Source organism: Orcinus orca, chromosome 4 (genome assembly GCF_937001465.1).
Source record: "Orcinus orca chromosome 4, mOrcOrc1.1, whole genome shotgun sequence".
Lineage (NCBI taxonomy): Eukaryota > Metazoa > Chordata > Mammalia > Artiodactyla > Delphinidae > Orcinus > Orcinus orca.
In genome coordinates, this window is record NC_064562.1 from 106,769,120 (window position 1) to 106,792,408 (window position 23,289).

The window sequence follows — 23,289 nt, forward strand, 5'->3', positions numbered from 1 at the left end:
GTGGATGAAGCCAGCTGGTCAATGTGCAGTCTAGTGCCAGAGTGGACAACCAAAGTGCAGCTGTGGCTTTTTCTAGCCATTTTCACTTCTTGCTGCACTGAGTGGCTGGTGGACAGCTTCCACTCCAGGACTTCAAATCTGTCTGTTGGTTCCTGTGCATTCCGCAGCCAAATGCCTCATAGCTCTCTGCTGAGCATCCTCCCAAATTTAGTTTGAAGAAAAATAATAGAATAAAAGTTGTCTTTCAGCATCCCATAACCACAGGACATCTGAAATGCTATTCAGAAGTTAGAGTAGAAATATACTGTGGTAGGCAGAATTCTAAAATGGCCACAAGATTCCACACCCTGGTGTACATGCCCTGTAAACTCCCTTTCCCTTGAGCATAAGTAGGATTTGTAACTATGATATCTGTGGATCTGTGGTAACTATGATATCTAAGTAGGATTTGTAACTGTGGTAGTGATATGGTATTAGTGCCATAATTACGGGACTGTATATGGCAGAAGTGACTTTGCAGATGTAAATAAGTTTCCTGATTAGTTGCCTTTGAGTTCATCAAAAAGGGACTATCCTGGGTGAGCCTGACCTAATCAAGTAATCCTTGAGAAGAGGTCAGAGAGATATGAAACATAAGAGATGCTTTCCCGCTGGCATCGAAGGAGAAAACTGCCCTGTCGTAGAGAGGGCAAAGAACTAAAAAACAACTTCTTGGAACTGAGAGTGGTCCCTGTCCAACAGCTAAAAAGAAAATAGGGACCTCAGTCATACAATCACAAGGAAATGAATTCTGTGAACAACCAGTGTTTGCAAAAGCAGACCCAATGCTTCAGATGTGATCATAGCCCCAGTCTACACTTTGATTTAAGCCTGAGTGGAGGACTCAGAAAACCCATAACCAGACTCTTCATGGACACTTTAAAATATTCAATTTGTGTTTTTCGAAGTCCCTCAGTAAAATATTAAATTTGTGCTTTTCTAAGTCCCTCAGTTTGTGATCATTTGCTATGCAGCAGTAGAAAACGACTATACTAATGCCACAGTGCAGAGAGGTGCCTTCCTCAGTTATCAAACTAGCAGGTCATGCTGGACTAGCTTGTTCTTAGGCCCCTTTAAAAATGTTTTAAGCTTTTCATGGCTCTCTATATAAGTTTAACATAGTATGCCATCAATTTTATATAAAAGTTAATCTTTTTAACTCTTTGAGGCCACTTTGTGTTGTTTAATGAGTTACATTTCCATTGCGCTGATGATCATTTTTCTTTTCAGTGTGGTCCTACTAAACATAAGTCTTATGTGTGTGCTTCACATAAAACGTAAGCTTAATTATTATGCAAAATTTGATTCTTGCGTGATGTCAATATCATGGCTAGTATAGTTGAAATATTCCTGTTGAAAAGCAAGTTTATTAAAAAGTGATTAAGTTAGAGTTGTTAGTAATTAAACTACAACATATAAGTAGCATGAATAATTGTCAAGGGGATTGTGTATTACTTTTCATATTTTGTATTTCTTCGGTGCAATAAAAGAATAAGCAATTTTTATACTCTATTACAGTGAGGAAGTACAGCATGTCAACTGTAATGAGGAATGATTGGTTGGAAGGAACAATATTTGGAATGAAATCTGGCTAAATATGTATCTGCAACTAAGATTTCCATTAAGCAGGGCTAAAAATCTGTAGAAATTGCCCTGGGTTTAATGATCACATAAATAATCCTGTTTCCATTATTTGAGTCTTACATGATTTCATAATAAATGAATTATGCATCAGACAACTTTGTGTCTTTTGTTACTTTTATAGTATTGATTTAGATAAAGATTATCCCTGGCAGAGTAATGGGAAAAGGCTCCTTGTGGCTGCTGTTTTGTTTTTTATTAGATCTCAAACTGAAATGTTACTTTATCTAAATCAGCTTCACACTTCCAAACATTGGCATCCATCAATTGCTATTTATTTCACTTTGCTTGGTTATTGAGACAGCTGCATATCAGTGTTCTCCCTCACTTAAGTGATTACATTTAGAGCTAAAAGGAGGATGCTGTAGAGATAGATTCAAGATGGAAGCGAGGATATGTAACAATGCAGAGAAGTGTGGAACGGTTTACAGTCTTGTTTCCATTTAAGTTTGCATCTGAAGTCCCTTGGTGAAAGAAGAAGTGATGGATGCTGGGAATGAATCATCAAAAAATACTTTGACAACATGGTATGGAAACTTGTATCTATTCACAAATGATTTACAACTATCTTACTTCTAGTAGAAAACAAAAAAAGACTTTCTAGACAAGTTTGAGAAACTGATGGAGCCCCTGTCTATTCTTAACCCTGTCGCGTTTGTAAAATGTGTGACTCTCAGCTAGTTTTTAATAAGGTGGGGAAATGTCTCCCTGGAGGCTGTGTTACTTACTGGGTGAGAGTGTTTAAGCAGATTAATGCAGTGTTTCTCATGGTGTGGTCGAGAAGTCCTGCATTAGAATCCTTGGACAGTTTGATAAAAATGGAGATTCATGAGCTCTATCCAAGACCTATTAAATCAGAATCTCTGGGGAAGGCCTGAGGATTCACTTGGAAGAAGATTTCAAGGTAATTCTGTTGCACTCTAAATTTCGAGCACCGCCAGTTAATATATATGTATAATAGTTCTCTGTTCTCTCTTGCCAGTCCTGGATAATATTGCTACTATTTACAGTTCTTTCAATTTGTCTTCAATCCTATAAAGATGCACTAATATACAGCTTCAAAGTGTGTCTGAGTCATGCCTGTTTTTCCTCTGTTTAACTACCTTCACCCATTGAGCAGACTGCCTTTGCTGTTTATCCTGAGGACAAGGTTGCCTGGTGAAGTCTGGTGCAGTGTTGGTCCCTGACCATCCAGGATATCTAGTCATGGAATGTGAGTGTGATGCCTAGGTGGGGCTGATGAGACCGAAGGGGCAGTGGAATATGTCCTTGAAAATGAATTTCCTTAGCACATGGCAGGGCTCTGAAAATCCAGTTGAACCTGAGTCTGTAGTCTGATGCCACACTAACACCTCACTGTACCTGTTCATTCTGTGGAGTGTTCCAGAATGGAAAGTGATTAAGATGTTCTCAAAAACCAGGGCCCAGGAAAGTTTCTTCAATGCTATTTACATTTTTTTTCCTTTGCAACAAGGATATCTAGATTTCCATTTTTCTTAAGAAGAGCAATTTAAAAGTCAAGTCATTGTAAATGAATAGATTATCCTCATATCACTTGTGATGAAGATGATGGTAAACCTGATGAGCGGGTATGAGCAATGTCTTTTCTTTAGAATCCCAACTCAATTGAAGATACCCTACTCCTTTTTTTTTTTCTAAGATTTTTTTTTTTTTTTGATGTGGACCATTTTAAAAGCCTTTACTGAATTTGTTACAATATTGCTTCTGTTTTATGTTTTGTTTTTTTGGCCCCGAGGCATATGGGATCTCAGCTTCTGGCCCAGGGATCGAATCAGCACCCCCTGCATTAGAAGGAGAAGTCTTAACCACTGGACCGCGAGGGAAGTCCCAAAGATACCCTACTCCTTCGTATCCACATGGTGTCTGGGAATAATAATAGTATTTAACTAATTGAGCTATTTGGGTTTATTGAGATAATTTGTATAAAGCAATTAGAACAGCACTTGATGTATAGCAATGGGCTCAATAAGTAATTACAATAACACTTACCATTCATTGAGCATTTACCATGTGACAGTCTGTTCTAAGTGCTTTACATGAATCATCTCAGCAACTTTGCTCGAAGTCAGGAAGCTCTGATGTAGCAGAACGGGGATTTGAACCCAAGCATGCTCCTAACTTCTGCATTATCCTACCACTTCCATAAATGTGGGTCATTATTTCTTCACATTAATATTGATACATTTCTCATTTGATGCCTCGCTGCTTAATTTTATTTCAGTTCATTTATCCTCCCTATTCACTCAGTCATAGGATTTAGCCAGGAATCTCTTGGTTTGAGTAACTGCCAAAGGAGAGGAAGGAGTTAAAAGAGGCAGGCAACTGATGCTCATTTTGTGTGTCACAATGGGCAACGGCCTGAAGGATGCCAGGAACTTCATGGGGGTGTCAGGGCAAGTGATTTAGCTGGCTTTGAGTATTTTCCAGGCTCTGGTTGAATTCTCTGGTAAGACTAGTGTTATTCTCCACCGGTCTTGTAATGAAGACTGCCCTTGCTATGAAAAAAAAAATGCCACTTAATATGTGTGTATGGTTGTGTATGGTACAAGCCAGATGCAGTGAACTTGATCTTGGTTCCATTCTCCTCCCTCCCACTCAGGTCTAAGTGGGACCTCCCACTCTCATGGTACTTTCCATACTTCCTTAAAGGCTTTCACCAGATGCTGCTGTGCATCTAAAACACTATCTGATCATGATCTCTGTGGAGTCACACCTAGGTTTAAATCCTGGCTTGGGTATTTCCTGATGTAATCTACTAAGCCCCCTATTCTTCAGTTTCTCCTGCACAGTGGAGATAATGGCACCTACCTCATAGGGATTATGTGAGGATGCAGTGGAAGAATTCATATAAAGTGCTTGGTTCACTAATCTGTCAAATAGTGATTATCCTAAAAATATTAGGCACTATCATCTAAATTTTGTTTTAATAGATTTTAAGCTTTGCAAAGACTGAAGATAGGGTTTTTATTTCTCATACCACCTTGTATAGTACCTGGACCATAAATCTAACAAGTGAATGAATGCATAATCAAAAATATATGGAATGAAGTTTGGTTTTTGACCAGGCTAACTAATTGAGACTCTAGAACTAGGGTATGGAGAAAGCTCTTCCAGCCCACCCCATTTAATATCATCCCCAACTCGGAATCAAAAGACACAGATACAGGGCTTCCCTGGTGGCGCAGTGGTTGAGAGTTCGCCTGCCGATGCAGGGGACACGGGTTCGTGCCCCGGTCCGGGAATGTCCCACATGCCGCGGAACGGCTGGGCCCGTGAGCCATGGCCACTGAGCTTGCGCATCCAGAGCCTGTGCTGCGCAACGGGAGAGGCCACAACAGTGAGAGGCCTGCGTACCGCAAAAAAAAAAAAAAAAAAAGACACAGATACAAATAACTAGAATCCCTTTGTTTCCTGCCTCAGTTCATCAAAGGGCAGCCTCATCTCTCATCTTGGAAGGAAACATTGTTTTCCTTGCAAAAGCCATATTGCTGAAAATGAAGCAGAAATGGGTTCATTCCTTCCAGTAACTGGTGATTTTGAAAAAAACAGTACTTTAGGGATATGCTCTGAAGTGCAAAAGTATCTCTAATTAAGTGTTCATTTTTCTGGGGACAGGCCAAGGAAACCTTGTAGTGGCAGCAGAGTCTGAGCGACTCCCCCAAGTTGCTTTGTTGATGTTTCTTTTAAACAGATACCCGACTCTGCCTTTAACCCTCCTCGTTAGCTTCTTGAGAGTATGTCATGGAAAGCTTTTGGTAAACAATCCTAACAGCATCCCCTTTCTTTCACCACTACCTCATGCTCACCCCTCCGCCTCCAACCACCCCCAGGGCAGGGGCGCAGAACTTTCCTGGGTCTAAAATCACATCAACCCAGAAAGGGTAAGCCGTCTTCTAAAAAGTCACCATAAAGTGTTGGTTATTTATCCCTGTGGAGTTAGTGAAGGAAAGCATGTGTCAAGCACTTAGTGTATATCTGGCCACTGTCAGTGTATAGCTATCAGCTTGACTGGCCTCTGATGCTTTGGGACATGGGGCAATGTACCAATTCCACCTAAAACTCCACTTCTTCATCTGTTTGATGAGGATGAAAATCTTTATCTTCTTCAGAGTGGTTGTGAGGGCAGGACAGTCACTGTGCTTAGCCCTGTGTTTTGGCAAGTTATGTGCTCCATGAGCCTAATTATCATTTACGAATATTATCGCACCTAATCCTAAGAAAACCCCCAAGGGAGGTATGTTGGCCCCATTTTGAAGACCAGCAAACTGAGGTTTAGAGAGTTGAAGTCACTTGAGGGAGGTCAAAGGTCTGGAGTCTGTGCCCAGGTCCCTTCTTTCTATTGATTACTCTAGCTTTTCTCTTGTAAAAGGGAAGGCCAGGCTCTGTAGGAAGAAAAAACATTGGATTAATGCTTTAATTTGAGTCCAAGCTATGAATCGAAGCTAAGAGTTATTGACAAAGTCACTTTACCTATTTAGACTGCAGTGTTCTTCCAGCTGCAGTCAAAGGATGGGAGTGGATGCCATGCCAGGGTCTTCTCACCCTCCATATCAATGGTGTTCAGGTATTTTGGACAGGGACACCTTCTCTGATGCCTTCCTTGTATTGCTTTCCTTGGTCATGTTGTCAGGAATCACAGATACTACTCACGTTAAACACAGAAAAGAACATGGCCAAGACATTTTGGTGTGCAGGCGCGTGGCTCACCTTAAGGAGAGGTACCAGCAGCACCATGCTGTTGTAGCCTCCTAAGAGAGTGTGCAGAAATCTTACAAGAATCCCCAGGCAGACTTGGCACTCTAGATAACAGAGAGTGAGGCCTTGGAATCAGTGAGAGAGCAGGTGGCTTTTAGGGAAGGCGAATGTATCGGTTACATTACTCATTCAAAAACTAGTCACTGCCTCTTGTGTGCCAGGCACTATGCTAAGTTCAGGGATATCCCAGTGAACAAGATGGATAAAAATCTCTGCTTTCATAGGTAGGAGGTTATATTCTAGTAGGAAGAGATATTATATAAATAAGTAGACAGATATACATAACAAGTGGTGACAGTGCTTTGGAGGAAAATAACACTTGTTCAGAGAGTAGTGACTCCAAGGTCTGAGGGCTGGTGTGCTGTTCCACATACTGCAGCTAGTGAGGGCCTCTCTGGGATGGGGCTTTAGAGCCAAGACCTAAATAAAGCCGCTTATTCATGGAGCAGTCTGGGAATAAGCATTCCAGCAGAGGGAATGGCAAGGGCAAAGGCCTGAGCGTATGAGGTAAACAGTCTGAAAGGAAACCCCACAGGCACTGGGAAGAACAATTCAGTTCCAGAGGAACCCATAACTGTAACATCCAGACTGGGTGGAAAGATCCTTATTCGGGCACTTTTCACTAGCAAACTGCCTACACACAGTTCTCAGTCCAAAAGCATCAATTTTATTTTATTTTAATAAAAATTATATATATTTAAGGTATACAATACGATACTTTGATATACATATACATAGTGAAATGATTACTACAGTCAAGCTAATTAACATATCTATCTCCTTACACAGTTACCTTTTTTTTTGTCATGACAGCACCAGAAATCTGCTCTCTTAGCAAATTTCAAGTATACAATATGCTATTGTTAACTGTAATCATCATGCTATACATTGAATGTCTAGAATTTATTCATCCTACATGACTACAACTTTGTACCCTTTGACCAACATCTGCCCACCTGCCCCACCTCCCCACCCCTGGTTACCACCATTCTACTCTCAGCTTCTATGAATTCAAATTTTTTAGATCGCACATAATAAGTGAGATCATGCAGTACTTGTCCTTTTGTGTCTGGCTTATTTCACTTAGCATAATGTCCTCCAGGTTCATCCATTTCATCCGTGTTGTCACAAATGGCAGGATTACCTTCTTTTCCAAGACAGAATAATAGTCCTCTGTGTGTGTGTGTGTGTGTGTGTGTGTGTGTGTGTGTGAGTGTGTGTGTGAGGCATTTTCTTTATCCATTTATCCACTGACAGATACTTAAGTTGTTTCCATATTTTTGTTGTTGTGAATAATGAACGTGCAGGAATCTTTTCAAAGTACTGATTTCATTTCCTTCGAATATATACTCAGAAGAGGGATTTCTGAATTATGTGGTAATTCTATTTTTAATTTTTTAAAGAACCTTCATAATGTTTTCCCAATGGTACTAATTTACAGTGCATAAAATTACCCTTTCTCCTTACCCTTGCTAATACTTATCTTTTATCTTTTTGTTAACAGCTATCCTAACAGGTGTGAAGTGGTATCTCATTGAGGTTTTGATTTGCATTTCCCTGGTGATTAATGATGTTGAGCACCTTTTCCCAACCTGCTGGCCATTTGTATGTCTTTTTTGGAAGAGTGTCTATTCAAGACTTTGCACATTTTTTAATCGAGTTGTTTGTCTTTTTCTGCTATTGAGTTGTATGAGTTCCTTATATATTTTGGATATTAATCCCTTGTTAGATATATGGTTTGCAAATATTTTCCCCCATTCTGTAGGTTGCCTTTTTATTTTGTTGATTCTTTATACTATGCAGAAGCTTTTTAAATTGATGTAGTCCCACTTGTTTATTTTTGCTTTTATTACCAAGACATCAGTTTTAAATGTGAACATAAAAAACTCAATCATTGAATTTTATTTATGAGGCAAATTGAAGGGCTCTACTGAGTTCCCCGGGGTAGAAAAACATAGAAAAATCCCATCTGAGGACCACAGGTTATGTGTGTTTAAGTAAGTAATAATAATCCTGTGAATGAGCAGGAAGGAAGAGCCATGAATTCAGTTAACTACTAGTTTGGAAACTTCTCATGTTGCAAAGTTATGGGGGTTAATGGATTAATTAGAATGTCACAAAACAGTTTGGGAGGGTCATTTGGGGTGTAACCTTCATTCCTGGGCTGATAAGTACTTGTGCCAATGCTTAGATTTTTATTTCATTTAAAGCTGTGTGGAATAATTGGAAGAAATAATGGACTTTGAGTTGAACAAATCAGAGTTTGAATCTTGGTCCCATCACTCAACAGCAGCATGGCCTTGAGCCTGTTATTTAAATTCTTTTTTTTCTTTTTTTTTTTTGCGGTACGCGGACCTCTCACTGTTGTGGCCTCTCTCATTGCGGAGCACAGGCTCCGGACACACAGGCTCAGCGGCCATGGCTCACAGGCCCAGCCGCTCCGCGACATGTGGGATCTCCCCGGACCGGGGCACGAACCCGTGTCCCCTGCATTGGCAGGCAGACTCTCAACCACTGCGCCACCAGGGAAGCCCCATGTTATTTAAATTCTATGAGGTATAGTGTTTATCTGTAAATCTCATCTAATTATATTTATTTTCAGAGTAAGAGGGAAAAACAAAGTAAAGCATCTGGTATGTGGTAATTACATAATTAATGGTGACTTGTTATCCAACAAGTATCTATACCGCACGTCTATATGCCCTCCATGGAGGCATGTGGGGAGCTTAAAGGGAAGGAAGATGTGACTTATGCCCTCTAGAAACTTACTCTTAAGTTGTGAAGATGTCCACCCAATTGGCTATAATATAAAGTACTGTAAGAGAAAAACAAGTACTATAAAAACACAAAAAAGGAGAGATTTCTTCCAATTCTGCTTGGAGAAGTTTCATGGAAGAGTTTTAGGAGCCCGACAGGCAGAGTTAGTGTGGAAAGGATTTTCCACATACATGCAGTATTTTTGAACAAAGCTCAGAGATGGAGAAGCTCAGAATGAGTCTGGAGGAAGGAAGCTGAGCTGTCAGGAAGAGTGAATGAACAGAAGTAGGGCCAATGAGGTGCAGTCCTCAAGCTGGGACCAGATCATGTAGTGAACAAGACGCTGTTCCAAGGATCTTGCCTTTATTCAGTAGGCAGATAGGGAGCCATGGAAGGTTTCTGATTAAGGGAACAATAAGATGAGGCTTGCATCTCAAAGTAATTACCCTGGCAACTCTACGTGGTATGCATAGAGCATGGAGAGACTTGTGATAGAAACAAGAGCCAGCAGTGATTGAGCACTTACTCTGTTCTAACAGTATTACTCATTAATCCCCTCAACAGTCCAATGAGCTAAGTGCTACTGCCTTGCCCCCTTTTACAGATGAGGACATTAAGGAATAGAGATGTTAAGTAACTTACCCAAGGTCACACAGCTAGTAAGAGGTCAGTCCTGAATCCAGGCAGTCAGACTCTGGAGTCCATCCTCCAAACCATTACTCTGTATTGCTTCAAAAACGGACCAGGGGCTTCCCTGGTGGCGCAGTGGTTGGGAGTCCGCCTGCCGATGCAGGGGACGCGGGTTCGTGCCCCGGTCTGGGAAGATCCCACATGCCGCGGAGCGGCTGGGCCCGTGAGCCATGGCCGCTGAGCCTGCGCGTCCGGAGCCTGTGCTCCGCAACGGGAGAGGCCACAACAGTGAGAGGCCCACGTACCACAAAAAAAAAAAAAAAAAAAAAAAAAAGCTGACCAGAAGTTAAGGATGCCTGCATGCTACCCTGCCCTGCCTCTGCCTGATGTTTCTTCCTCTTCCTTGCTCCTCAGTTTGCTCATCTCTGAAATAGGAGACTTGAATTGGGTTTCTGAGATGCTTTCTAACTCTTGGGGTTTTCTTTTTTGTTTTTTTCTCTTTTGTTTAAATTCTGTATTTGAATGTGGGCCTGATCTATTTGATCAGTACAGTAATGGAGGAAACACAAACGTGAAATGGTTGTGCAAGTTAAAGACAGAAACTCTAACCAAGTTTTGTTTCTGATTGATTTTTTTTTCTTCTGAAACTTTCTCTTGCTTCAAATTTACTCCAATCAATTAAAAACATACAAACAAGCATAGAAGGTACACAATGAAAAAAAATACGTACATGTTTTGGTGTATTGAATGGCAATGAGCTAATACATAAGGGAACTGCTCAACTCTAAGGTTTACAAACATTAAGAATACTTACTAATTTATCGTAATCATGCTTTGAAACGATGTGATAGTTACTACTCAAACCAGAGTATTAGTTCGCAATGACTCACACAGAGCCCCAGGATAAGGCAACTCATTGAAAAAAGAAAGTCAATATTGAACAAGTCCCTTAAGCCGCATTTCTCTCTGCGCTCAGCTAGTTGGGACAAAATACACACTGCTTTTCCTGACTAGTAAACAAGGTTTCTGAAGCAGCTGAATCCAAGCTGTCATTTCGCCTCAGCATTTTCCGGTTTTTCTTCTTATTTCAAGATGCGGTGCTCTGGTCCCTGTCTGCAGCGGGAGTCCAGACTCTGGTTAGTTTCCGTTTCCAAGGCAACTGACCAGCCCAACAAAGCCACAGCGGCGCCGGGCGCGCTGGTCCCGGGGCCGCGGAGCCATCACTGCCGTGCGTCCTGTTTTCTCCGGACCTTCCTGGTGATCTCCCGGGTCTTCGGGTGATCTGCGCGTTACTTCATGCGTGGCTGTCTCTTTGTGTAAGAGTGATAAAGAGGAAGCTGATAATTCGACAGGCCCGACTTTATCCGACTGCCACTTCTAGCCTCTGCTACAATAGACAGGATGAACGCATTTTCTCTCATTCACGCCCTCTCTCCATCTCGTCGTCTCCTCGCCCTGTCTCTCTCTCTCTCCTCCCCTCCTTCCCTCTCTCCCTCCCTCTCTCCCTCTCTCCCTCTCTCCCTCTCTCCCTCTCTCCCTCTCTCTCTCTCTCTCTCTCCCTCTCTCCCTCTCTCCCTCTCTCTCTAGCTCTCCTCCTCCCCTTCTCCTCTGGCAGTAGCCTTCTTAATGTAGTTTAATGGCTTTACAAAGAAAGCCAGGCAGAGGAGCACTTCTCAGTAGCTGTGGTCGGACCATGACCTAGCTGACCATGAACTTGGAAGGGCTTGAAATGATAGCAGTTCTGATCGTCATTGTGCTTTTTGTTAAATTATTGGAACAGTTTGGGCTGATTGAAGCAGGTTTAGAAGGTAAGGGAGTGCTTTTTAGTGACTTCTAAAAATTCTCTGTTTTGCAATAAAAATTTCTTAAGCGAGTATAAGAGGCACCTGAAATGAGATCAGAGAAATGTTACTCTAGGGTGGACATAAAGAGAGGTGGGTTTTTCAGGATAGGAAAGATTAATAAAATAAACTTTCTGCAAGTTTCAGTAATGTTTTCAGAGCAAAAGAATGTTAAAAGTATGAGAAACACTTTGAATCAAAATGTTAGAACCTAAACTGAGATAAAATGTTTATAATTGGTATGTCTGCTTATATTGAGAGTATTTAGTCCATATTGATGTTATATTATTTTATCTAATATCCCCTTTCATTGTATCAGCAAATTTTATTTGGATATATTGTGAGGTCCACTTGTTTATTGCTATGTAAATGCATTCATCAAATCGAAATGGTTATACATTGATTATAATTTCTTGTGGTTTAAGCTTGGAGCCTAAGAATGATAAGCTTTTTATACGGTGTCTCAAGAAGTATTTATAACATTACTTATTTTACATCCCAACGGAGATTCTAAGGGGCAGAGTCCCCAATTCATATGACAGATCTTAACATAGATTCCAAAGAGCCAATTGTTTTTCAGGTGTTGCTGTTTACATTCATCAGATGCTCATTCCCCTAGTCTCCTTAACAATCTCTCTTTCTTTAAAAAATAAGGTGTGTACTTGCCTGTATCTTTTCCTGAATTTGATGTTTCTCTGAGTAAATTCAGATGATTATTTTCTTACTGTGTGGAACACATTTGAGAGTATTTTTGCATATGGCCAGTAATTGTTTCTGTAAAGTTGTCAGAGCAATTTTAAAAGCATCCCTAGGTGATGTTTGAAGTAGTTATGCTTTGATATTCTTCTTGTTTCAAATTTTAAACTTGAGTAAAAATGCAAATATGTTATAAATGTATTTACATTCACAACTAATTCAGTCCTCTGGAGAATGACTGCCACATGTGACATAAATAAGGCTGCATTTACAAATAGCCAACGTCAAATTACAGTAAGTGTGTCACTCAGATGTAGGTTATAGAAACCTACATTTGTAATTGGTTGTGTGGGGGGATAGGGTGGAAAGCAGGGTTTGTTGAAGTAATTTTGAAGTAAGTTTGCAGAATGCTTTTTGCAAGCCCTTTCTGATGGCAATATTTGTAGTTCTAAAAAGAGGATAAAATTCTGAATTCTGGGAGTAGTGATTGCTCTTTAAAATTGCCTTTATCTTTTGCATTGTTGTGATAAAGCAATAACTTGGTTTGGCTTCTCTGCCCTTTAGTGTGTGTTATTTTCCTGGCAAATGTGATCGGGACCTCCCATTTTAATGCCCTGGTTTTTATTCTCTCTGAGACTGACAGTTCCTTGGAGTAGTGTTGGTATTTCTAGCTGTGTTGAGGGACTTTTTTTTTTTTTTTTTTTTACCTGAGTTCATGGATGATTTGTGGTCATTCTTTAAACTCTTTTGACATTTTACTGTGCATTTTGTGATTGAAACCTCCTCTGATACTGGTTTTGTTTTAGGAGCACGAACATTTACTCTCCCAAATGATAGCATGTGTTTCCTTCCTCTAAGGACTGCTAACCTTTATGAAACTATTTTTTCCTATTCTTTATTATATTTCAAAATATACTAATTTGCATGAACAGTTTCTATCTTGTATTTTATATATTACAGTATCAGCATTTTCCAGGCCAACATTGTACTAATACTATGGAGAGAATGTGCTTTCTCATAAACTTCAATATAAACCCATATCTGAATTCCAGGTTTTAGAAAGTATTTTGAAATGGTAAAATGTTAATGACCACCTAAAGGAGGAATTATACTCAATATGTAAAAGTTGATAGAGAAAGAGAGCAATAGTGCTTTCCATTTTGAGGTTTGTATAAGACTTATCGCCAAAATCAATGCTAGAGTCAGAAAACCTTCAAAACAATATTTAAGTTGACCACACACTTTGTTTACTGGAGCTATAAAACAAATAAACAGACTGATAAGCTCTAATTCATTGAATATAGTTTGAATATATAGATCAGAATGCGCACACTTTAAAGTTACAACCTAGTTTTAATGAATAAAAAGTATAAAGAACATTTAATATCAAAATAACATCTTCATAGATTTTTCTGAAGCTTTCTTCAAAACAAACACGGGTGCTCATTTCATTCAGATTTATTTTCAAATAAGAGTTCTCTTCCTCCCCCCTCATTTACATGTCTAAGTTGAGGATAATGATTTCTTTCACCTTCCTTATTTCTGTCTGCTCAAGTGACCTAGTAAAGAAATTTGAGTATTAAGTAGAAAAATTTGAACCTAGGTTAAAGCCCTATGAGGATGATTTTGAGGGGTTTTTTTCCCCCTAAACAATTAAACCTTTTCATCTAAACTTATAACTGTTTTATAGTGTAGTCATGATTCAGAATGTAGTTTTTTTGTATTGTTATATATGCAACATGCATTATGTCCTCAAGGGCATGTATAATACTATGTTTGCATAATATAGTTATTATCTTGCTTTAAGTATGTATAGAAAAAATGTACTTCAAAATAAATTGGTAACATTAAAATTTGAAATATTTGTATTTGCTTATCTTTGAGTACTTTGAGCTTCCATTCTTTGCAGGAGACTGTGGAGTGGGTCCTGGATGTCCTGGGTCCTTCTCTTCCAGTCTATATATGATATGCATAAACACATAATGCTACACATAGATCCATGGCATGTATTTATAAACAAAAAATTTCATTTAGCAGGTAACAGTCTTTAATATGAGAAAATAAGACAGTAGTAAGAGTACAGACTCTTACCCCTCCTTTGCCACTCTCTTGCTTTCTAACCTTGGGTAAGCTACGTTACCTCTTTAGTTGTCTAAAATGAGAAAACTGGACTTGATAACCTTCATGGAAGTTTCCATTTAAAAAGTTCTATAAGTCTATCAGGTAATTAAACTTTGATCATTTATATAACAGATATCCTTTTTTATGAAATGGGTATCAATGGCCTACTTTGGGATTGATATGCAGTGCTGTTACTAGGCTGATCTTTCCTTCTCTTCCATAGTGGGATAATTCATCATACCTCAGGAGATTTTCATTGTATTTCAGGAGAATAGAGAAATGTCCTTTCCTGTAGCTCTAGAATTTGACATTTGGGGCTGCTATTTTAGGCATCCGTGTGATAGAGTTTCTCAAAACTTACATGGGATTTCAACAACAGATAAACACATCATTATTAATATTTCATAGTTCAGTTCTTTTCTTTCTTTTCATTTTTGCAATTCAAAGTTCAATATTTCTTTTTAAGAAAAGAAATATTAATACCAGGTCAGTATGCATGCAAATAATATTTTTAACTTGAGCAAAGTTTTGAGGATAATGCACAATGCCAGAGTTTTGAATTCACAGATTCTCTCTACTTAGTGAGGAGTTCAGGAAGCTCCACGGTTATGCTGGTTTGGAACACTCCTAAAACCTCACAAGAGTAAATTACCTCTTTTCCAGCTATAAAAATGAAAGTGGTTTTCTGTTGACACATTCCAGGGAGAAATTGAATCAAAATTTTAATGGCAAAGCTATTTCATTATCTCTATATGCAACACTGGGCTGTGAAAATATCTACTTTTCATCCAAATATGTATTAAATGCTGAAGTAGTTACTGAATTGAGAAAGAACCATTCTTCTCCCTACTACTAACCTTGATAAAAGGCAAAATTTTACAAAAATGCAATAACACACGTGACTTGAAAAAAAAATCTTTTATTGGTAATCCTCTTTGATAAAAAGACAAAAGAAATTAACTGATAATCTAATCCCTTTGTAGAATACACATTAGAATTTCTTTTGTATTTATTGAGCTCACTTTATTTAGCAGATATCTGTGATGCTGTAATACAGCTTCCCCAAGAGGTCTAAGCAAGGCATTAGCCATATACTCAAAGATGGATTTTCAGAACCCTGGTTCTTAATTCTGCTGTGCTGTTGACAGAATTGTGGGTGTGTTGGGTCTGTCAATAAATTGGGCCAACTGGAAAACTGTACTGACTGTGTGACCATTCCATGATGTTTAATGAGGACCAAGGGACTGGAGACGACTGGGAGGGGGTTATGATTTCTATCTCGGATCGCTTAATTGAAATTTACAAAGCAGACTTCTAAAATTCTCCTAGAATTCTGCTTCTCCAGATGCAATGGGATACCAAAGCTATGTGTATTTCAACTATCTGGAAAGTCTTTCTAAAGTGAAATGTTTAAGAAAGGTAAAAGAGTTTATAGAGATATTAGAAAACTTAAATTATTTTTTACACAATCTCAATGTGGAATAAAGGGAATACTCATACAGTTTGATCTTCTTTGGGGTCTTTTATAGTTAATATTTCAAAAACATTAATATTGACAAAGGGGCTATTGGAAGAAGAGGATTTAGTGTGGTCAGAGATTATATTCAGAGGATCCAGAATTATTTTGCTTGGATTCTAATCACTGTTTCACCTCTTAATAGTCATATGATTTGGGGCTGTTACTTGACCTCTGTAATCCATATTTTTTATCCATAAAATGAAATAATGATAAATAATATTAATATCTTGCTTTATTGAGGGTTACCAATATGCAAGGCAAGTTTTAGACACCAGTATGATATTAAACTGTGTATTAAAATGTTCTCTAGGATAGTATAGAATTAGTATTAATATTAGTATACTAATATTTAATCTTCACCCTGGTCCTCTGAGGTAGGTACTATTGTTCTCCGTTTAATGATGAGAAAATTTAGAACTATAGAGGCTAAGTAACTTGGCTCAAGGTTACTCAACCAATAAGTCATAAAGCTGGAATTCAAACTCAGGCCATCAGGTTCTATATCCTATTTGTTAATTTCCTAGACATTACAGCATGGTGGCAATGGCAAATAATTTGGTGAAGGGGAGAAAGTGTTAAGTCAAGTATCCATTAACTCTTTCTACAAGGCTTTCTTGAATACATTCTCTGTGTGAACACTCTCAATCACTAACGTTGTTTAATAAGCAAAAATGTTCATACTGACATACTGACTGTAGTATTCTACGCATAGCATAGAGAATATTATAAAGCCCCTATCTTATAAATTAGACATAAAATCTTACAACATAAATGAATCTTCATTAAATTTCAGTCTAATCAAAGACAGTATTCAGTTGGGCTCTGGGGTAAAAATTGAGAAGAAAGTCGATATATGTGTTCTGTCTCAGACTGAGCCCAGTTTCTGTCTGGTTTGTCTGTGGGTGACAGGTGGGACTGCTGGAAATAGGTGGGACAGAGAAGGGCTGGTGAAGGAGAAAACTCTATATATTATGTTACGGTGTAAAGATGAGACCCTGAGTCCGGGAAGGGGGTTATTTATAAAAGGGTCTAAGATTTATGAGCAGGAATGATTGGAACATGGATAAAGGAATAGATGATTCACACTGGATTTTGGGTCAAGTGCATCCAGTGTTGGTTTCTAGTATAAAACAAGGGTTTTAGTCTTGATAAGCATGGTCATCAACAGAAAACACATACTCCAGCCTTTATCAGCAGGTATAAAGCATGAAGGAACACAGTTCTAGCTATGGGAAACAGAGTTCAAGGGAGGAAGGAAAGCTTAACTTAGCTGAGAATTCACTACTAGGCAAACAGAGTAAGAGGAGTGTTACATATACTATGCCCTGGAATTATCTTATCCGGCAAGTGAGATTGTAGGTGTTATTTCTGTTTTGCAGATGGATGAAAATGGAGATTCAGAGAGATTAATAATTTGCTCGAGGTCACAGGGGAATAAGTGAAGGAACCTGAAATAGTTGCAATACCTTCATGGTGGTACTGATCCAAATGACATTCACTATACTACAGAAAATAAATATTCAGAAATGGGATACATTTTACACAGATAGATAAAAGCCACATTTAATATAAACTTTAATACAGACTATCCCTAAAAATTGTTACTTTTCAAAAATTTGCCTTATTTTTTGTTTTACTTCTGCTTCTATGTAGAGGCATTCTATGTAAAAACACAGCTATGATAATGAACAAAAAGAAAATGAGGAAGAGGAAAAAAGGAAAGATACATTTATAAATCACGTAATTGAAGCTCTGATTTATTAAGGCTTCATAAAATGGAAAATACTTAGAAATTACCAATTCCAAATCAATCATTTCATAGATGAAGAAACTGAGTCCCAGAGAGAATAAATGACTTACTGAATGACTTGATTTTGACAGGCTTGTCTCTGCAGAGAAAAAATCTAATGGATTATACCCAGACAGTAAACTTCAAATATAATCTAAATTGCACCAAATATTTATCCAAATTATAGCTCTCCTTAATTCTGCTAGTGGAGCAATCACTCTAAAGTTCAAGGATTCTAAGATGTGGGTGATGGGAAGTGGTTTTGTGCCTTAGCTTTGTCATTAGAGACAGGTGCCACCACAAAGAATCCTTAGGCTGAGGGACTTGGTCATAAATTGAGGTGTTTTCCACCTTGATGACTTGTCTGAATAAGTTAGTGGTAGAGAGTCATTACCCCCTGACAGTCATTCAGTGACCCCAATGGATGAATTTCTGGAAGGCACAGGCTTAATAACCAGTAGATACATTTACAAGTCACAAGTGTACTTATCCTAATTGTTCACCACTCTGATTATTAAAAACAAGAAGCACCTTGTTTATTGCCTGCACCGTCTCGCACCCATGAAATTGGTGAAATTTACCCCCACTGTCCAGGCGGTTGGGGGCAATTATTTGAAAAGCATTGAACATCATCAAGATGAATCTTACTGCTAAAAATATACCAATAGTATGGTTCAGCTGTTACAGGGAGGCTGTAGAGTATAGATGCTAAGAACATACTCTGAAGCCAAAATAATTGGAATTAACAATATTTAAGTTCTGTCTCTAATATGTATTAGTTGTATGATTTTGTATAAGCACCCCAACCTTCTGTGCCTCAGTGTCTTTATATCTTAAATAAGAATAATCATAGCACCTCCCTCTCCTGTGTGTTGTACAGATTGAAATGTTACTATTCGTGTGTGCTTAGAGCCAGCTCTAGAATATTATAAATGATGTGTGTGTTTTGCCATCATGGCCACGCACATCATCTTTCTTTCCAAAAAAAGGAAACCACCACTCAATATCTAAAACCAAAAGCTGAATTCATTGCTTGCTAAGCAAGTGAGAGCCGCACTTGTAGGATACAGTTGTTCAGAGAAAAACACTGCTAATGTTATTTAGAGTTTTCAGCTTTCCAAAGAGTGGTTATTATTAATGGGAAGTTGTCATTGATCAATTGAGTTGGGTTTAAAACTGGTTCTGGTGCTACTTGTTAATATAATTGAAAAATGATCATTCATTTCCTTCCTTGAAACTACAGTACAGGAACTTTTTATTTTCACAGTAAACAACATTTAAGATTATTTATTGAGCACCTCCCAAGTATCAGCCGCTGTTCTAGACACTGGAGATGCAGCCTTAAGGAAAGAGACAAAATCTTTGTTCTTGCAAGCTGATCTGCTAAATTTTGAGATACAAACTATAAATGCTACAGAAATGTATGGAAGACAGAGTAGTTATAGTATAATTCATTCATTCATTCACTAAATATGTGTTTCTCTACTATGCTTCACACATAGTTCTAGGCACAGTAATGAGCACAGTCCAAGTCCTTGTGGAATTTATATACTATTGGGGAAACAAGACAAAAAGATAAAGAAACAAAGGAATATATAATCTGATATTTAATAGAAACAAGCACAAAATGTAATAAGGGGACAGAAACAGGCATGTTATAATAGAGTGGTCAGAAAAGCCCTTTCTGAAGAATTGATCTTACTGCCAATAACTGAATGAAATGAGTGTATGTGACATCATAGAGTCTGGAACAAGAGGATTACAAGCAAAGGGATGACCAAGTACAAGGGCCTTTGTTTACAAGTGTATTTCTTGTGTCCAAGGAGCACAGATTTGCTGGTGGAAATGGAGCAGAGTGAGCTGGAAGGTTGGTGGTAACAGTGGAGGGATGGGCAAGGGCACAGCATACATGGCCATCACAAGGACTTTGAGTTTTGTTGTTTGTGTACTGGGAAGTCACTGAAAGATTAGGCTAGGAAGTCTCTATGAGTCCCCTATTCCAGCTTATTTTCTGGGCCTTGATATTTTTCACACCATATCTGCCTGCCCCAATGTCAGCAAAGGGTAGCCAGACACCTCTTTGCCCTGCCCCAGACAACTGCCAGGACATTGACTCATTACCTTTTGTCAGACTTCTTTTATCTGGAAGAACTTCCTCTATTTCCCATGACCGATCTTTAGCATATGCTGTGGACTAAATATTACTTTCTTTTTGTTGAACTCGATCTGCCCTTTTACCAGCCCTGTGAGGTTGGAAAGCAGGTCTAGTCTTCATTTCTCCTTACCAGGCTGCTTCAAGATCCTAGGATACAAACCCTACTCTTAATTGCATCTATAAGAACAGTGTAAATTGTCTCAGTAAGACTTTGCTAGAGAAGGTATTTTAAAAACAATCAAGTAATATTGCTTGAGCACCTGCCATAGTGAGAGTGTTAAGATAGTGGAGGCAAAGAGGCAGATTTCACAAAAAGGAAAGCCATGTTGTTATCCTTTGAGTAACTCCTCTTCTCCCACATATTAGCTTCAAAGATAAATATTCAAATTGGACACATTCCATATTGAGATGAGAATAAGATCCCAGATATTTGTACTAATGACATTTTTTTGGAACTAGCAAGAATTATAGACACTGTAGTCCAACCCCCTCATTTTATGAGTAAATTGAGGCCCAGGAAGGTTAACTGACTTGTTAGAAATGACAAAACTAACTGGTAGCATTAGATACCATAATAAGTATACAATCTATGATAGAGTGATAAATTACATTCTAGGTGAGAAGCTAATAACTTTACATTTTATAGTATCTAATTTTACAAAACCGTGTAAGAATAATCTTATTAGCCATAATTACAGGAATTCTGGCTCTTAAGATTGTATTATGAACATTTTTTCATTACATTGCTATTTTCTGGTGTTTTGTCTCAGGAAGATGTGGGGGAGGGGGAGGTTTCTGATACACAGGCAGAAATAAGTCTCCTGAAAAAAACTGGTGAGGTGTGCCAACACGTGATCCACAGTGGTGAAGACACACCGAATGCTTAGTGCTTGGGCATTCAGGCAGGCATCACATGAATATAGGAGTGGGGCCTCGAGTAGGGAGGTCCCAGAGCGGTGAGCAAGAAGTTGGCATCAGATGCTAATAATACCAGTAACACCTGAATGAGAGATTTGCGGAGTCTATGCCAGGCACCATGGCCAGCACTTGTCTGTGCATTATTCATGTTGACAACAATTTTTATGAACCAGTCATATAATTGAAGATTAAAGAAATGAGAAAGTATATGCTGTGGAAGTTTCAACACTTGGATCATATACCTAGAGGTGGTCTAGCTGGGATTAAAATCCATGCTGTCCACTGGAGAACACAGGTTCTCAGCCACCATGTACCTGCCTCTCAGGTAGGGCTAGGTCATGGTCAGAGACAGAATTACCTTGACGTAAATGAAGGTTAAGCTATAGATTTCCTTAAGTATGTGGGCCCCTCCCCATTCCCATTGTAAATAAATATTAACTTCCACACCAAATTTTGTATATGTCATTTTTCCCTCTTTTTTAAAAGATTCTTATCTTCCAAATTATATAAGATTCAGGCCTGACCTAACCAAGATCTGCCCCTACTGTGAGCTTAGAAAACCTTGCATTTTCTGGCACATGAAGTCTGTAGCTGGGGATACAGAAATAGAGGTTCATCCACTAAGACAGGAAGCTGGATACAAACTTCCCATTAGGGGTCCCCATGTCTCTCTGTGAATCTCCATGGCTACCCAGGCTTCACGACTGGCACGATAAGGAAGAGACCATCTGGCAGCATGACATCTCTAGGTGTGGCTGGCTGTAGGGGGAATGAAGTCCAGTTCCCCACAGAGTTGACTCAGGAACTAGTTGTGCTTGAACCTGCAGGAAGGTCCCAAGGGCTGACTAGCAGCATGGCTGAGTGGAGAGAGCATGGACTTTCACATCAACAGATGTGGATTTGAGTCTGACCTCCTTCACTTACTAGTTGACCTTGGGCAACTTACTGGATCTCTTTGAGCCTCAGTTTCATCATATGTAAATTGATCATTTTCGTGAAGACTAAAAGAGAAGAATGGACAGTCCCTGGCTTTATTATGGTGCTCTATAAATGTGGCCATTTATTGTACATACAGTATAAAAGCCAGGTAGGGCAAAGACTGAGGAAAGGAGGCATGGGTAAGCATCATCTATTATTTATTTATCATTTGTTTTATATACGATTATCTAGCTGTACGCTACAGATTCGGAGTGCCACCCTAGAAATCTTTGTGCTTACCTTTGCCCTCCTCTTCATCTAGGACAAATGGACCCTTTCATGTTCATAGGTATTCATTCATTCATACATACATTTATTTAAGCTATACTTACCAAGCTTCTACTGGATGCTGTTCTAGGGGCTGGAGATATGACAAGGACAAAAACACTGAGGTCCCTGCTGTTGCAGAGGAGTTGGCCTTGGTTGCAGCAGAGACTCTCCTTCCCTGTATTAGATGCTGGGGAAGGCAGAGAATATGGATGTAAATGTTGGTGCATTCATAACGGGAAGTTGAGAGACACTGTCTGATTGCTTTCTTCTGTTAAAATGAAGCAGAGTGAGGTAAAAAGCATTTGTGGGGTGGGGAGTAATGGATGTTTTAAAGAGAGAGAAAGTATAGTATAGTCTTTTCAGAGCTTGGGGGAGTGACTTTACTGAGCAAATGTGAGACCATTGCTGGGCAGTGCTTAGTGCCCATTTGAGATCTGTGGTCATCATTTTAAAAGAAGACTCTCCCTGGCTGGGATACAGTAAGCACTCTTTTGGGTACATTACTGCTAGATCATTCTTTCCAGACATGTTCAAAGAGAAGGGCAGAACGGGGTAGCAAGTGGAAAAATGAGAAAAATAGCAAGGGAATTAGAGGGAATATGGTTAATACAATCTCCAAATATGCAAAAACAGATATAGTGGCTCAGACTGTGGAGGTCCAACTATAGAAGACTTGAAATGGAACCAGGTGAGGATTGTATCCTCCAGCTGTGTGATGAGGTGGAGACCAGTGATTGAAAATTTTATTTCTCAATTCTGTGGCCATAATGGTGTAGTATAAATCAAAACAACTAGTAAAATTGCTTGGGGTAGAGGATCCAACAGTGTTTACAAATATTAGTTTATTTGTTATGGTGAAAATGCTTGAGAAAATACTCTCAGACTGCTCTTCAAACAACAGACGAATTCCTTAAAGTTGTGTATTTAGTGTTCCTTCATAAATGGAGTAAAATTCAAATACACAGAAAGGAATTTTCTGCTTAAATTCTGAGTTTGAAACAAAGCTTTATTCATCAGATATTTTTAGTGATGATGCATTTGTGCTTTTCTTGTTTCCACAACTTTTAGCCACCAGTTTCTTCTTAGCTTTTGGGAAGTTCGATATCTAGTAGTTACTAATCTGATGCCCTACCTTCAAAACTGTGTGTTCAATGACTAT

The 23,289-nt window shown here is 38.8% G+C and overlaps 1 protein-coding gene across 3 annotated transcripts in view; it reads left to right on the plus strand.

The window, feature by feature from the left end:
* Positions 1-23,289, plus strand: part of KCNIP4 (potassium voltage-gated channel interacting protein 4) — a 1,200,268-nt gene that overhangs the window by 659,989 nt on the left and 516,990 nt on the right. The window contains exon 1 of one of the 3 annotated variants that reach the window (XM_004266193.3): positions 11,358-11,651. The exons of the other annotated variants lie outside the window; for them this stretch is intronic. Within the exon in view, the coding sequence (XP_004266241.1) occupies positions 11,552-11,651 (100 nt within the window). The 5' untranslated portion in view covers positions 11,358-11,551. Of the gene's footprint in view, positions 1-11,357; positions 11,652-23,289 lie in introns of those variants that run through there. 3 annotated transcript variants of the gene reach the window in all.